At 40.7% G+C, this 16993-nt stretch overlaps 1 protein-coding gene across 3 annotated transcripts; it reads right to left on the bottom strand.

Annotated features, from left to right (window-relative positions):
- Positions 1-5652: 5652 nt before the first annotated feature.
- LOC110531220 (mucin-2) lies at positions 5653-16767 on the bottom strand. 3 transcript variants are annotated; one of them, XM_036989375.1, is made up of 5 exons: positions 16614-16767; positions 13076-13339; positions 12884-13042; positions 9721-9806; positions 5653-7280 (listed from the first exon to the last, which is right to left on the bottom strand). In XM_036989375.1, exons 1-5 carry the CDS (start codon positions 16669-16671, stop codon positions 6882-6884), a joined length of 966 nt encoding a protein of 321 aa, XP_036845270.1. In that variant the 5' UTR covers positions 16672-16767; the 3' UTR covers positions 5653-6881. The 3 variants fall into 3 exon arrangements, with proteins under 3 accessions (XP_036845270.1, XP_036845328.1, XP_021470141.2); XM_036989433.1 differs by having other exon boundaries at positions 12884-12943; XM_021614466.2 differs by having other exon boundaries at positions 12884-13339.
- Positions 16768-16993: the final 226 nt, after the last annotated feature.

The following is a 16993-nucleotide window of genomic DNA, read 5'->3' as shown; positions in this document are numbered from 1 at the left end:
AGACGTGCTCAACGGGATTGAGATCCGGGCTCTTCGCTGGCCATGACAGAACACTGACATTCCTGTCTTGCAGGAAATCACTCACAGAACGAGCAGTATGGCTGGTGGCATTGTCATGCTGGAGGGTCATGTCAGGATGAGCCTGCAAGAAGGGTACCACATGAGGGAGGAGGATGTCTTCCCTGTAACGCACAGTGTTGAGGTTGTCTGCAATGACAACAAGCTCAGTCCGATGACGCTGTGACACACCGCCCCAGACCATGACTGACCCTCCACCTCCAAATCGATCCCACCCCAGAGTACAGGCCTCGGTGTAACGCTCATTCCTTTGACGAATGCGAATCCGACCATCACCCCTGGTGAGACAAAACCGTGACTCATCAGAGAAGAGCACTTTTTGCCAGTCCTGTCTGGTTTGTGCCCATAGGCGACATTGTTTGGTGAGGACCTGCCTTAAAACAGGTCTACGAGCCTTCAGTCCAGCCTCTCTCAGCCTGTTGCGGACAGTCTGAGCACTGAAAGAGGGATTGTGTGTTCCTGGTGTAACTTGGGCAGCTGTTGTTGCCATCCTGTACCTGTCCCGCAGGTGTGATGTTTCAGATGTACCGATCCTGTACAGGTGTTGTTACATGTGCAGTCCTCATGTCTCCTTGCAACATGCCTAAGGCACTTTCACGAAGATGAGCAGTGACCCTGGGCATCTTTCTTTGGTGTTTTTCAGAGTCAGTATAAAGCCCTCTTTAGTATCCTACGTTTTCATAACTGTGACCTTAATTGCCTACCGTCTGTAAGCTGTTAGTGTCTTAACGACCGTTCCACAGGTGCATGTTCATGAACTGTTTATGGTTCATTGAACAAGAATGGGAAACGGTGTTTAAACCCTTTACAATGAAGATCTGTGAAGTTATTTGGATTTTTACGAATTATCTTTGAAAGACAGGGTCCTGAAAAAGGGACGTTTCTTTTTATTAACCAACAAAAAGTGTTAAACAAATCAAAATATATTTTATATTTGAGATTCTTTAAAGTAGCTACCCTTTGCCTTGATGACAGCTTTGCACACTCTTGGCATTCTCCCCCCCAAAAAATTTGATTCATAGCAAAGCGATGAAATACGAAGAGCATGCAGTTCTAAACAGGTTGAAAGTTCTGCCAAAATTGTAAGACAGAATTTTTTTTTTTTTTAAATCCTTCAATATGTGCATGCAACTTTCTGTTAGGTCACGTATTGCAATCTGAGCAAGAGAATTTCCATTTTGTTAGAGATTAAATGTTAACACTTGACTTGAACCTGGAATTACAATAATTTCTTCCTGTTTGGCAAGTATAGTGTCTTCAGAAAGTATTCACATTGGACGGTTGAGCTAAAGTAGGCTAATGTGATTAGCATGAGGTTGTAAGTAACAAGACAATTTCCCAGGACATAGACATATCTGATATTGGCAGAAAGCTTAACTTCTTGTTAATCTAACTGCACTGTCCAATTTACAGTAGCTATTACAGTGAAGGAATACCATGCTATTGTTTGAGAGTGCACAATTTTGAACATGAAAAGTTATTAATAAACAAATAAGGCACATTTGGGCAGACTTTATAGAAAATTTTGAACAGAAATACAATGGTTCGTTGGATCAGTATAAAACTTTGCACATACACTGCCAAAATCTAAATTGCACCTGGGCTGGAATAATATATTATGGCCTTTCTCTTGCATTTCAAAGATGGTAAAAAAAAATGTCTTTGTATTATCTTTTACCAGATCTAATGTGTTATATTCTCCTACATTCCATTCACATTTCAAAAACTTCAAAGTGTTTCCTTTCAAATGGTACCAAGAATATGCATATCCTTGCTTCAGGTCCTGAGCTACAGGCAGTTAGATTTGGGTCTGTCATTTTAGGCGAGAATTGAAAAGAAGGGGCGGAACCTTAAAATGTTTTAATAAATGTAAAATGTATGACATGTTTTGTCACTGGTCGACACACAATACAGTACAAATGAATAAAAAATGAAAAGCTGAAATGTCTTCAGTGAATAAGTATTCAACCCCTTTGTTATGGCAAGCCTAAATAAGTTCAGGAGTAAACATTTGTTTAACAAGTTGCATGGACTCACTGTGTTCAATAATAGTGTTTAACATGATTGTTGAATGACTACCTCACTGCTTTGTTTACCCTGGCCAGAGAGACAGGGTGCATAGTAGGCTAAGCTACTGTATGCAGCTGCTGTTGTTAGTAGCTGACAGTGGATCAGACAGAAAAATATTGTCTTTCCATGCAATACAGCATGTCAGATCACTAGTGTTTAGGGGTATAGGCGGCTACATTTAAGAGTTGTTGTTTGTGTCTGTCGGGAGGGATGTGTTATCTTCCATGCTAAATAAATGCCGGAGGAAAACGGGGAGCGGGCCTTGCCTTGCCTTGCCTTGCCTTGCCTTGCGATTTCCGTGAATCTGAAGACGGGCAAAGAACATGCAGTAGCACTCTGATGTGAAGGACAGAGAAATTGTGTGCGAGTTGACAAATCATGAGGCAAATCGAGAGAAAAAAAAAACAGCACTGTTTTTAACGCTTTGCGTCGTTATTTTATTAAAATGATTGAAAAGTGTTGTGGAAAATACTGCCTTGCCACATGTTTTCCAATAGCCCTGTCTGTCGCACTGTGTGTGTGTGTGACAGAGTCTTTAAAGGTTCAATGCAGCCATTTTAATCTCAATATCAAATCATTTCTGAGTAACAATTACCATACTGTACCTTCCTGCAATTATTTTCAATTAAAATGTTAAAAAAGAAACAATAGCTTGTTAGCAAGGGTCAATTTCTCAAGCAAGAATTTTGCTAGGACTGTCTGGGAGTGGAACATTGAAACTTAGCTGTTATTGGCAGAGAGGTTTAGAACTCTATTGGTCTATTAACTAATTTACCGCATAGTGATGTCACCATGGATGGCCAAAACAGGCTGAAATTTCAGGCCATCTTTTCAAACAGCTCTTACACTAAAAGGGCATTATCCTAATTTTCACAATTTCAAAGTATTATTCCCATATTATAGTGTGTAAATATATATATATATATATAACACATCTTCATGCGGTGGTATCAATTGTGAACTAATCAAATGGGTCTGTATTCGTAGGGCCACGGAAAGCTGATCGAAAGACTGCCTGGGGCCGGGAATCAATCAAACTGCATTGTGCTGACAGCACACTGGACTTGACTTTTAAAAGGTAATTTACGTACGAGCAGAAATCCCCAGCGTTTTGTCGTGGAAGATTCTAATCAAGTGAGAAAGACTGTCATCTTTTTAAACAATCATCTTTATTTAATATCGATTAATTATTATTGCAATAATGAAACTGTCGACCTCACACTCTTAAGGGTTGGACCGAAAGTTCCCTGATAATGAAAAAAAAAAACAGAGATCTTATATAGGAGACCTAAAAATGCTTAGCCATGGCCCCTCGCATACAGATCGGGTGGTATCATAAGCCATCTTAGGTTCATCTGGTGGTTATCTGCACCTGATGCTGTTTTAACCCCACCCCGGCTGAGTTTCCAAGATGCCAGGATGATTAGGAACTATAAGGGTTTGTTCTACACCTCCATGCTATCTCTATCTCGGGTCACACACCCTACAGCTTATCTATGGAATGCCAGCTGTAGGTTTTTATCACCAAGTCATAGATCACTTGTCAGCTCAAGCTATCTCTAGTAAAACCAATGTCCTAAGGTAGCCTACTGGTTAGAGCGTTGGGCCAGTAACTGAAAGGTTGCTGGATTGAATCCCTGAGCTGACAAGGTAAAAATCGGTTGTTCTGCCCCTGGACAAGGCAGTTAACCCACTGTTCTCCAGTAGGCTGTCATTGTAAATAAGAATTTGTTCTTAACTGACTTGCCTATTTAAATAAACAACCATCTGCCTACACTAACTGCAGGAAGCTAGAGTGTAAACCATCCCTTTACAAAAACACAGCTTTAATAGAACAGAAATGTCTTACTATTTGTTAAATATGAATAGTTAACTATTAATATCAAACAAATAAGGTAAATATGTAATTTCTCTCGCACAGTTTACCGTGAATGTGACCGCCACGAACGTCATGTAAATGTATTTTCAAAGTCAAGTGCAATGTAACGTCTACGCAGTGCAGAGCAGTGTGAATCCTGGCCTGGATCTGAACAAGTCAGATACATTTTGTAGTTTCCTTCTTGTCAATCAAACACATTTTCCTTCAGATCTTAAGTTTAGCTGCGTTGGAGCCAAAGAGAAACTAGAGGAGATACTTTGCGTAACTTAAAAAACATCAGAAAACATTTTGGCTGCACATTGTTGGTGTCTATCCAAACTATCAGAAAACAGTAAGCTCTGTATCAATACTGATGCAACCTCCAGTAACACTTCACTTTGTGGTTGTATGTAGCTTTCATAAAGCATTGATAGGCATTACATATAGAGTCACGATGCCCTACATATGTTTATACCCTACAGTATATAAATATTTTATGTAGTCTTATACAGCATTGACATAAAACAGTAAAATGCCCACTCCAAAACAACTGTTCTAAGTACAAACACACTACTTTGTTTCTGACGGACAACCTCTACATCTATGTATCTGTTAACCAATGTTCCCTCTCATTTTCGTCAGCACATTTTATGGTCTTGGAAACTTGAACGCTATGAGCATTCTGTGCAACTTCTGGCAAACGTTTACTGTGACCACTGAGGTTGTACCCACTTTAAGTTACAGTTGTAGACAGTGGCCAAGTAGACTACTCTGGCTATTGGAGCATAATGTAGGCCTATCAGAGTGACCTACCAACAAAAACGCATTCTATAACACCTTGAACTTACGCATGAGAATAGCATGCTATTCACCCAACTATTCATTCAGGGTGGAGATCACTGAAATGGAAGTGTGGCATAGGTATGTCTATTGGTATGCCGATTTCCTGGTTGGGTTTGATAGTTGGGTATGGGATTTCAATCATGCCCACATGTCCAAGGCCGGATTAATGCAGGTGCTTACCGGGGCTGAAGACCCTGAGCCCAGGCCCATGGGGGGTCAGCCTTGTTTAGGGGTAGAATGACAGATTTTCACCTACGCTCTAACCACTAGGCTACCTGCCGCTGCCTTGTGCCACTCTGCTAATCGTCAGATGGGGGGAGGATGACCCACATTGGGTAACTGGGGTGGCCCTGCCTTGATTGGGTAGCTGATTAATATTTCCATATGTTTTTATTCCATTATAAATACATGTGACTGGTCAATTGTGTGAGTCAGGTTCTGGGCCCAAGTCTGTAAAAGGGGGGATACCTAGTCAGTTGTACAACTGAAATGTGTCTTCTGAATTGATCCAACCCCTCTGAAGAGGTGCGGGGGGGCTGCCTTAATCAACATTCATGTCTTCGGCACCCGGGGAACAGTGGGTTAACTGCTTTGCTCAGGAGCAGAACAACATATTTTTTACCTTGTCAGCTCAGGGATTTGTTTGAGTAACCTTTCCCAACACTAACCACTAGGCTACCTGCCGCCCCTATAGCTACCTGCCGCCCCTATAGCTACCTGCCGCCCCTATAGCTACCTGCCGCCCCTATAGCTACCTGCCGCCCCTATAGGGGGTCCAAGAGGCAAAACAAATACAAATCACATTTTTTATATTATTTTATATAGTGAACATAACACACCCACATCAAACCACACCCGCAAAATGAAAATGCATTTTACTTAATGAGGAGGAAGACCGAGGTGAAATCAGTATGTTCAGGCCCCCTTTAAACTAGCCACTGCCAACAAATGCATTAAAAAAAAGTCAATCAACCACACAGCATGTCATGCCCACATCATCTGAAAGTAATTTTAAATCAAGTCAGTTAGCAATATAATCAACATAAGAGATGATTTGGCATGTTATTTTTTATCAATGATTCCAAATGAGCACAAGAAGAAAGTTGTTTTGTCTGAACCTAGAAACAGGTTTGATTGAGAGGGACCCAATCTAACATACCACAATGGGGTTGAAAAACAGGTTTGATTGAGAGGATCACAACCTAACATACCACAATTGGGCTCCCGAGTGGCGCAGCAGTCTAAGGCACTACAGCTCAATGCAAGAGGTGTCACTGCAGACCCTGATTTGATTCCAGGCCTGTATCCCATTCGTCTGGGATTGGGAGTCCCATAGGGCTGCGCACAATTGGCCCAGTGTCGTCCGGATTTGGCAGGGGTAGGCTGTCATTGTAAATAAGAATTTGTGCTTAACTGACTTGCCTAGTTAAATAAAGCTTCAATAAATAACAATGGGGCTGAGAACAGGTTTGATTGAGAGGGGCCCAACCTGACAAAGGAAAACAAAGAATACATCTTAAAAAGTAATGAAAATAACAGAATAAAAAAGCTACAAAATATTTAGCTAAAAAAAAACAACATATTTCTAAATAGTCTGCCATACTTTATAGAAAAAGCAGTTTCAATCTTCACAAAGCCAAAGTCTTTGAATTACTACATCCAAGTTCAGGGTCAATGGAGATATTTCCACATGATTGATTTAAACTTGTTGATTGCAATATCTACCAGTCCCTGTCATACAGTAAAATACATATCCTAATCCCAGTCAGTACGGTTGATGTTGAAGTATTCATATACCTTTTTACAACTCACTTAAAGGATACCTCAATGGAAAGTGTTACCAATATCACTGACTTTTAAAAACCATAGCTATTCCTTCAAAGTTAGAGTATGAACTTGTATGACATATATTTATGTACCTACATTTCAATTTACCCCACTCCATTTCAAATTATTGACAAGTTAACAAATCAACAAGTAGGCTATACAGATGTCTGATGAATCAGTGGTGATTATGAAACCAGAACGGTATCTATGTAAATGTGGGTTGAGGGCCAGTGGAGGTTTGAGTGTCAGGGAAGAATTGAGGGGTAGTAGAGGGTTGAGTGTCAACGAAGAGTTCAGGGGTAGTAGAGGGTTGAGTGTCAGGGGAGGTTTGAGGGCCAGTGGTGGGTTGAGTGTCAACGAAGAGTTCAGGGGTAGTAGAGGGTTGAGTGTCAGGGGAGGTTTGAGGGCCAGTGGTGGGTTGAGTGTCAACGAAGAGTTCAGGGGTAGTAGAGGGTTGAGTGTCAGGGGAGGTTTGAGGGCCAGTGGTGGGTTGAGGGGTAGTAGAGGGTTGCTGGTCTCCACACTGGGCGCCGCTACATTTTGTGAAACGGTTCACTGTTATCTTCAGAGGTCCAAGGGCATTATTGCTGATGTGCTTCAAGAACTGAAATACAAGAAATACATTTATGTATGTTACTGTAAATGTGTAAAAACAATAAATCAAATGGAATTACCTGTACAGTGAGGGAAAAAAGTATTTGATCCCCTGCTGATTCTGTACGTTTGCCCACTGACAAAGAAATGATCCGTCTATAATTTTAATGGCAGGTTTATTTGAACAGTGAGAGACAGAATAACAACAAAAAAATCCAGAAAAACACATCAAAAATGTTATAAATTGATTTGCATTTTAATGAGGGAAATAAGTATTTGACCCCCTCTCAATCAAAAAGATTTCTGGCTCCCAGGTGTCTTTTATACAGGTAACGAGCTGAGATTTGGAGCACACTCTTAAAGGGAGTGCTCCTAATCTCAGTTTGTTACCTATATAAAAGACACCTGTCCACAGAAGCAATCAATCAATCAGATTCCAAACTCTCCACCATGGCCAAGACCAAAGAGCTCTCCAAGGATGTCAGGGACAATATTGTAGACCTACACAAGGCTGGAATGGGCTACAAGACCATCGCCAAGCAACTTGGTGAGGTGACAACAGTCGGTGCGATTATTCGCAAATGGAAGAAACACAAAAGAACTGTCCATCTCCCTCGGCCTGGGGCTCCATGCAAGATCTCACCTAATGGAGTTGCAATGATCATGAGAACGGTGAGGAATCAGCCCAGAACTACACGGGAGGATCTTGTCAATGATCTCAAGGCAGCTAGGACCATAGTCACCAAGAAACCAATTGGTAACACACTACGCTGTGAAGGACTGAAATCCTGCAGCGCCCGCAAGGTCCCCCTGCTCAAGAAAGCACATATACATGCCCGTCTGAAGTTTGCCAATGAAGATCTGAATGATTCAGAGGACAACTGGGTGAAAGTGTTGTGGTCAGATGAGACCAAAATGGATCTCTTTGGCATCAACTCAACGTGTTTGGAGGAGGAGGAATGCTGCCTATGACCCCAAGAACACCTTACCCACCGTCAAACATGGAGGTGGAAACATTATGCTTTGGGGGTGTTTTTCTGCTAAGGGGACACCGCATCAAAGGGACGATGGTCGGGGCCATGTACCATCAAATCTTGAGTGAGAACCTCCTTCCCTCAGCCAGGGCATTGAAAATGGGTCGTGGATGGGTAATCCAGCATGACAATGACCCAAAACACATGGCCAAGGCAACAAAGGAGTGGCTCAAGAAGAAGCACATTAAGGTCCTGGAGTGGCCTAGCCAGTCTCCCGACCTTAATCCCATAGAAAATCTGTGGAGGGAGCTGAAGGTTCGAGTTGCCAAACGTCAGCCTCGAAACCTTAATGACTTGCAGAAGATCTGCAAAGAGGAGTGGGACAAAATCCCTCCTGAGATGTGTGCAAACCTGGTGGCCATCTACAAGAACGGTCTGACCTCTGTGATTGCCAACAAGGATTTTGCCACCAAGTAGTAAGTCATGTTTTGCAGAGGGGTCAAATACTTATTTCCCTCATTAAAATGCAAATCAATTTATAACATTTTTGACATGCGTTTTTCTGGATTTTTTGTTGTTGTTATTCTGTCTCTCACTGTTCAAATACACCTACCATTAAAATTATAGACGGATCATTTCTTTGTCAGTGATCAAATACTTTTTTCCCTCACTGTATATGTATAGATCCCCATCTTATTGGTTCATCTACACATTTACAGGGGAATCTATAGATTTATCATATAGACAAAGATGTTTGATAAATGTGTAAAGAGGCCCTTTGAACATCAGTAGGATTTTATGCAGGCAGATAGTAGCATGGGTCTGTGTGTATGGGGCAAAGTTACATTTTGGGCCAAATAAGTAACTTTGGGATTTTATCTAGGTCAAACCAACACTATCAATCATGTTGCTTTAGCTCTCGTGTCAAGTTCTCACCAAAACTCTCCACCAGCAAGGCTCCTCTGCATGCCCCATAGCTAACTCTTGTGAGCAAAATCGAAAACAAAAAAGTAATTAATCTAACACATGCAAGCAGAAAACTGATTAAAAAACCCCACAAAAGAAGGTCCTTGTCCTGGGTGGATCTAACCTATCGCTTTGTATTGATCTAAAATAACCAAGATGGCCCAAAAATGTAATCTTGCGCGCACATACATGATAATATCTGCCTGCATTAGCCTACCACTGTTCAAAAGGCTTCTCTTTACACATTCAGTGGGAGATCTACAGATTCTCTTGGGAAAGTCACCAGCAGAACCTGGAATCTATAGATTTACAGTTTATCCATTTACCGTAACGTTGGAATTTTCAAATACATTTTTATTAATTCCAATTATTCATCCTGTTTACTATTTTGATTTCCACATTACAAAAGGAATTGGAATTCATCAAGCATTCAATTCTGAATTGATAACAACCTGACTGACAGACAGAGGGACGACAGACAGAGGGAAGACAGACAGATTGCCAACATACCTCCTCAATGTTTGAAACGATTGCATCGCTATCCAGATTTTCGTAGCTGGATAAATTCACCATTGCATGTGCAAACGTGGTCAGGTCTGAGGAAGATGGAAGTGATGAGACACATAAATAGTTAAGGTCAATGTTCAGGGAATATGTACTATACATTTCTGCGACGCTGTGATTTTTCCCTTGTACGGTGCCTTCAGGAAGTATTCAGACTCACGTGTTGTTGCGTTACAGCCTACATTTACAATGGATTCAATTGAGATTTATTGTAATCGGCTTACACACACACACACACACACCCCGTAATGTCAAAGTGGAATTATACATTTTTACAAATGAATAAAAAATAAAAGCTGAAATGTCTTGAGTCAATAAGTATTAAATTCCTTTGTTATGGCCTACATAAATTCAGGTGTAAAAATCTGCTGATCAAGTCACATAATCAGTTGGATGGACTCACTCTGCGTGCAATAGTAGTGTTTAACATGATTTTTGAATGACTCTCTCATCTCTGTACCCCACACATACAATTATCTGTAAGGTCCGTTAGTCGAGCAGTACATTTAAAACACAGATTCAACAACAAAGACCAGGGAGGTTTTCCAATGCCTCGCAAAGAAGAGCACCTATTGGTAGATGGGTACAATTGAATATCCCTTTTAACATGGAGAAGTAATTAATTACACTTTGGATGGTGCCGCAATACACCCAGTCACTAGTTAGATACAGGCGTCTTTTCTAACTCAGTTGCCGGAGAGGAAGGAAACCGCTCAGGGATTTCACCATGAGGAAAATGGTGAATTTAAAACAGTTACAGAGTTTAATGGCCGTCATAGGAGAAAACTGAGGATGGATCAACAACAGTGTAGTTACTCCACAAAACTAACCTAAATAATAGACTGAAAAGAAGGAAGCCTGTACATAATAAAAATATTCCAAAACATGCATCCTGTTAGCAACAAGGCACTAAAGTAATATTGCAGTGCCAGACGTGTCCCCCTGCTTAAGCTAGTACATGTCCAGGCCCGTCTGAAGTTTGCTAGAGAGCATTTGGATGATCCAGAAGAAGATTGGGAGAATGTCATATGGTCAGATGAAACCAAAATATAACTTTTTGGTAAAAACTCAACTCGTCGTGTTTGGTGGACAAAAAAATGCTGAGTTGCATCCAAAGAACACCATACCTACTGTGAAGCATGGGGGTGGAAACATCATGCTTTGGGGCTGTTTTTATGCAAAGGGACCAGGACGATTGATCCGTGTAAAGGAAAGAATGAATGGGGACATGTATCGTAAGATTTTGAGTGAAAACCTCCTTCCATCAGCAAGGGCATTGAAGATGAAACGTGGCTGGGTCTTTCAGCATGTCAATGATCCCAAACACACCGCCCGGGCAACGAAGGAGTGGCTTCGTAAGAAACATTTCAAGGTCCTGGAGTGGCCTAGCCAGTCTCCAGATCTCAACCCCATAGAAAATCTTTGGAGGGAGTTGAAAGTCTGTGTTGCCCAGCAATAGCCCCAAAACATCACTGCTCTAGAGGAGATCTGCATGGAGGAATGGGCCAAAATACCAGCAACAGTGTGTGAAAACCTTGTGAAGATTTACAGAAAACATTTGACCTCTGTCATTGCCAACAAAGGGTATATAACAAAGTATTGAGATAAACTTTTGTTATTGACCAAATACTTATTTTCCACCATCATTTGCAAATGAATTCATTAAAAATCCTACAATGTGATTTTCTGGATTTTTTCCCCTCATTTTATCTGTCATAGTTGAAGTGTACCTATGATGAAAATTACAGGCCTCTCTCATCTTTTTAAGTGGGAGACCTTGCACAATTGGTGGCTGACTAAATACTTTTTTGCCCCACTGTACATACTATCTCAATTGGCCCTACCAACGAGTGCTCCCGCACATTGGCTAACCGGGCTATCTGCATTGTGTCCTGCCATCCCCTCTTTATGCTACTGGTACTATCTGTTCATCATATATGCATAGTCACTTTAACCATATCTACATGTACATACTACCTCAATCAGCCTGACTAACCTGTGTCTGTATGTAGCCTCCCTATTGTTATAGCCTCACTACTGTATTCAGCCTCACTACTGTATTTCACTGTCTTTTTACTGTTGTATTCGGCGCACGTGACAAATAAACGTTGATTTGATCTCAACCCAATTGTGATGGTTTGGGATGAGTTGGACCAGAGTGAAGGAAAAGCAGGCAAGTGCTCAGCATATGTGGAAACTCCTTCAAGACGGTTGGAAAAACATTCCAAGGGAAGCTGGTTTCGAGAATGCCAAGAGTGTGCAAAGTTGTCATCTAGGCAAAAGTCTGGCTACTTTGAAGAATCTCAAATATAAAACATATTTCGATTTGTTTAACACCTTTTAGGTAACTACAACAGCGAATAGCAAGTGTGAAGGGGGGGGGGGGGTCAATGTAAATAGTCTGAGTGGCCATTTGATTAGTTGTTCAGCAGTCTTATGGCTTGTGGGTAGAAGCTGTTAAGGAGCCACTGTTGCTCTTTACCTCTACCTAGACTACATGTACAAAAACCTTGACTAACCTCTACCCCAGCACATAGACCCAGTAACCCTGTATATAGCCTCGTTATTGTTATTTTGTGTTACTTTTTATAATTCTTTACTTTAGTTTATTTGGTAAATATTTCCTTAACTCTTTCTTGAACTGCATTGTTGGTTAAGGGATTGTAAGTAAAGCATTTCACTGGTTGTATTCGGCGCATATCACACAAAGTTTCATTTGATACATGGTTCCATATGTGTTATTTCATAGTTTTGATGTCTTCACTATTCTACAACGTAGAAAATAGTAAAAAAAATATAAAGAAAAACCCTTGAATGAGTAGGTGTGTTCAGACTTTTGACTGGTACTGTACATGAATAACATGACGATGACTGGGAATGTTCAAAAGGGCTAGGATTGTTAAGATCACAGACAGAAAGAATTGCATGCCATGCTCAGGAAGTAAATGGAATTGAATACAATAACATCTGGGCTGTATCTTAGTACTGTAAATCACTTTGGCCTAATAAAATCTATATTAAGAATGAACTAAGTTGATGGCAAGCAAAATTTGTTAGTCACATTTGGCCCACAATGTACATTTGACATAAAAACTAAATTCCCACGTACTTGCTGTAGGAATTGTTGTTGGTTGAACGGCTGTGGGTGTTGTTGAATCCTCTGGGACACCAGCTGTGGGTGTTGTTGAATCCTCTGGGACACCAGCTGTGGGTGTTGTTGAATCCTCTGGGACACCAGCTGTGGGTGTTGTTGAATCCTCTGGGACACCAGCTGTGGGTGTTGTTGAATCCTCTGGGACACCAGCTGTGGGTGTTGTTGTAAAATCCGCGATAACAGTTGTGGTTGTTATTTCCTCAGGGGCAGTAGTTGTATCCCATGGGGCAGTAGTTGTATCCCCAGGGGTAGTAGTTGTATCCCCAGGGGCAGTAGTTGTATCCCCAGGGGCAGTAGTTGTATCCCCAGGGGCAGTAGTTGTGGTTGTAGGTGTTGTGGTTGACGGTGCCAACAACGGGTTAGCAGTTAAGGTTATGGAACTTGTGGTTGATGTTGTAAACGATGGGCTAGCTGTTGTGGTTGTGAAGAAAGAATTGATGTAGCAAAAACAGATTATCATCAATGCTGATTAAACAAATGTACAGCCTGTTGCACAATTTTGTGAAAGACTTGGTGTTTACCACTCAATCCCAAATGTTTGCAATGCTGTGGACTTTGAATAGAGTGGAGGATGTGTTGCCACAGGAAATATAGCCTGAATGTCCAATAATAAGTTAATGCTGTAATAACAAAAACGGACGACTGTCACAGTCATGTCATTGCAACAGTGGATGCTGTTTGACTGAATGCAAACAAGCTTGCGTCTCTACCACCACAAGTTGACTAGAAAAAAAGTTGACATTTAATTTAGGTTCTGAACAACACATATAAGGCTCTATGATTGCCTGGCGTTTTTAATAAAATAAAAATGTAACCTTTATTTAACTAGGCAAGTCAGTTAAGAACAAATTCTTATTTACAATGACGGCCTGCAACGGTAGTGATGCCTCTAGCACTGAGATGCAGTGTCTTAGACCGCTGTGCCACTCGGGAGCCCAGTGTTAAGGCAGCGCTAGTGTCAAACGCACACTCTTTGGCTAATTTCAATTTAGAAAATATCAGAGCGCTGGCTTTTACAACCCTGGCGCCAATTTACCTGACTTATATCAGCTATCTTGGACATATTTGAGGTGTGTCCTTAAAAACGTTGGCCAATGTGCCAATTTCAAGCAGCGCTACTGTTGATATTTAAGACTCACCAAAAGCTGGTCTTGGCAGTAACACAATTGGTTTTGGTATTGATCTTGCCAGCAGACGCACAGAGTAGGTTAATCAGTAGCCTTTAACCAATGTTTTATTTAAATATCACAAGCAGCAAAACAGGCATTCACGTGTTTTCTTTATATTGGACATCCTTTTTGTCCCTGCAACTTCTGTGAAACGTTTGGACTCATTAGGTCTATGTGCGATGCCTATTTAATGAAAGGTGTCAGTGACTGTAGGAAGTCTTTCTAGGTCAAGTTATTACACTTGAATGAAAGGTGTCAGTGACTGTAGAAAGTCTGTTTAGGTCAAGTTATTACAATAGAATGAAAGGTGTCAGTGACTGTAGAAAGTCTGTTTAGGAATTGCTTATTAGAATGCATATTGTTTTTCCTTCATCATTTTCTTTAAAAAAATGGCATCTTACACTTTCAAGCTTTAGGACCTAACTGTTAAATCGCGGTAATTCCTTGGTGCTGAATCCGCTTGTTGCCATGGCTATTGGCCTGTTAGTTTGTTTACCTTTCTCGTGGCAAAGTCACTAACAGGCCATAACCACAGTGATAGTAGGTGAATCTTATTATAACGTTTGGGCAACGTCCAACTGTCCATGGCTCAAACATGCAGAGCATTTTCAAAATGAGACTGAAACGTGTGTAGATGGATGTTTCCACATTGAAGCCAATAAAAAAAAAGAGATTATATTGTTGTTATAACTAGACCTATTGTAGGGTTACTGTCTGCTATTTAATCATCTATATTCAGTGAATAGAAGAGCCCTTAGGTCTATGTGTGCACCGAGTGCCTTATGCTCATGGAACGAGAGTCATTTCAGCTGCTGCTCAGTGCACTAACACAGAACCCAAACCGGCTGCGCGCGTGCGACATCGTGCGTAAATGTATTTTGTCCCCCCACACCAAACGCGATCACGACACGCAGGTTAAAATATCAAAACAAACTCTGAACCAATTACATTAATTTGGGGACAGGTCGAAAAGCATTCAACATTTATGGCAATTTAGCTAGCTAGCTTGCACTTGCTAGCTAATTTGTCCTATTTAGCTAGCTTGCTGTTGCTAGCTAATTTGTCCTGGGATATAAACATTGAGTTGTTATTTTACCTGAAATGCACAAGGTCCTCTACTCTGACAATTAATCCACACATAAAATGGTCAACCGAATAATTTCTAGTCATCTCTCCTCCTTTCAGGCTTTTTCCTCTTTGAACTTATATGGTGATGCATCTAAACTTTCATAGTATTACAACGACAACACAGTTTGTCTTTCAAGCACCCACGTGGGTATAACCAAAGAAGGAGATGGCACTTGGGTATCTGCTTCTATGAACCAATGAGAAGATGGAAGAGGCAGGACTCGCAGCGTGATCTGCGTCACAAATAGAGCTGATTTCTATTTTAGCCCTTGGTAACGCAGATGCTCCGTTGACGAGCGCCAGCAGTGTAGTCAGGGTGTTAGTTTTGAGAAATACGTTTCCAGAGGGGCGTCGAAAACTCTGTTTTAATGTATTTACTTTTATTTATCTAGGCAAGTCAATTAAGAACAAATTACAATGATGGCCTACGTAGCCTCAGCCATATAAACATGATTGTTGTTTAAAAAAACTGATCGTTTTAATTTGATACATTTTTTAATTTATTTTTTAGAAAGATTCACCTTCCATGGGTTTATTTAGTCTGCTATTCCCGGAGAAGTGCAAATATGATCTGTAAGACGGTTCCATGATGTTTATAAAACATGACATTTGCGAGTGGTATACCGGTCAGTGGATGTTCCCCCTTAGTCGTTATATTGGATATTTATCCAGCTCCTGTGAAAAGTTTGGATGTGTGTAAAACCCTTCATAGTCTCAATAGCTTTGTCTGTATTATATGCCTACACCCGCGGGAGTAATCACGGTGCCTGTAACTATATGTATAACAAGTTGTTTGGGGTTTTAATTAGAATTTGATTGGAATTATACAGTGTATTGTTAGGCTTTATCAATAACCTAGCGAATTTAATCTTGTTTATTGACTACGTTTGGCATGTCCATGTCCAGACTGCAATTTACACTAGGTCTAGCCCCTATATCAGCGCGAATAGTATTTAGCCTGTTTAACAACGTATTTCCATAATGTAAGCAATTCAGATATGCTCAAACCTGACAAAGATTCCAATGTAGATTGAAAGATCGGTTTGTGCGTCATATCAGAAGCATATCATAGATGTGTACACACCTTATTTGATGATAAGATTACGTCAACGTTCATTGTTAAAATAATCTTCATTGTCTGCAACCAATTACCAGTTTAACGTGCACAACAACTGGACAAAAGTCATTAAATAGCTATCAATTAACACAATTTGGGTCATAATTCCTACAAAGCGATTTTTTTGTGAAGCTCACTTCGACCAATAAAACACGGTGTATAGGCTCGCTAGATAAGACACAATAGCCTTGATTGAATCTCAACATACCAACAAACCTACATTGATATATATTGACTACACAAAAAATAGGATTCAGAAGTGGCTACTTACTCGTGAATTGCCCCGAGGACAGGACGAACGTTCCAACAAAGAGAATCAAATAAAGCATTGTGAATGTGGGCAGTAGAGAAGGGTTCGTTAGCAACACAAACAAACGTATTTATTTCAGTGTCTGTTTAATTTTTTTTGCAGGTCTGTGTCGTATTATACTGGTTGAAAGTGGGAGTGGTCTGGTCATCTAGAAATCTGATACCTCCTTCTCTCTTTTCACCTGTGATTAAAACATTGGGAGAGACGTTGCACGGGCATGTGGAATTCAATGTTAATTGTTCCATCGAAACAAAGGTGCTACGTACAGTGAGCTCCAAAAGAATTGGGACAACTATTTTTTTTCTAGTTTTGGCTCTGTAATCCAGCATTTTGGATTTGAA

The sequence above is a fragment of the Oncorhynchus mykiss genome, chromosome 1 (assembly GCF_013265735.2).
Source record: "Oncorhynchus mykiss isolate Arlee chromosome 1, USDA_OmykA_1.1, whole genome shotgun sequence".
NCBI classification, from domain to species: Eukaryota; Metazoa; Chordata; class Actinopteri; order Salmoniformes; family Salmonidae; genus Oncorhynchus; species Oncorhynchus mykiss.
This window is presented reverse-complemented; position numbering and strand designations above follow the sequence as displayed.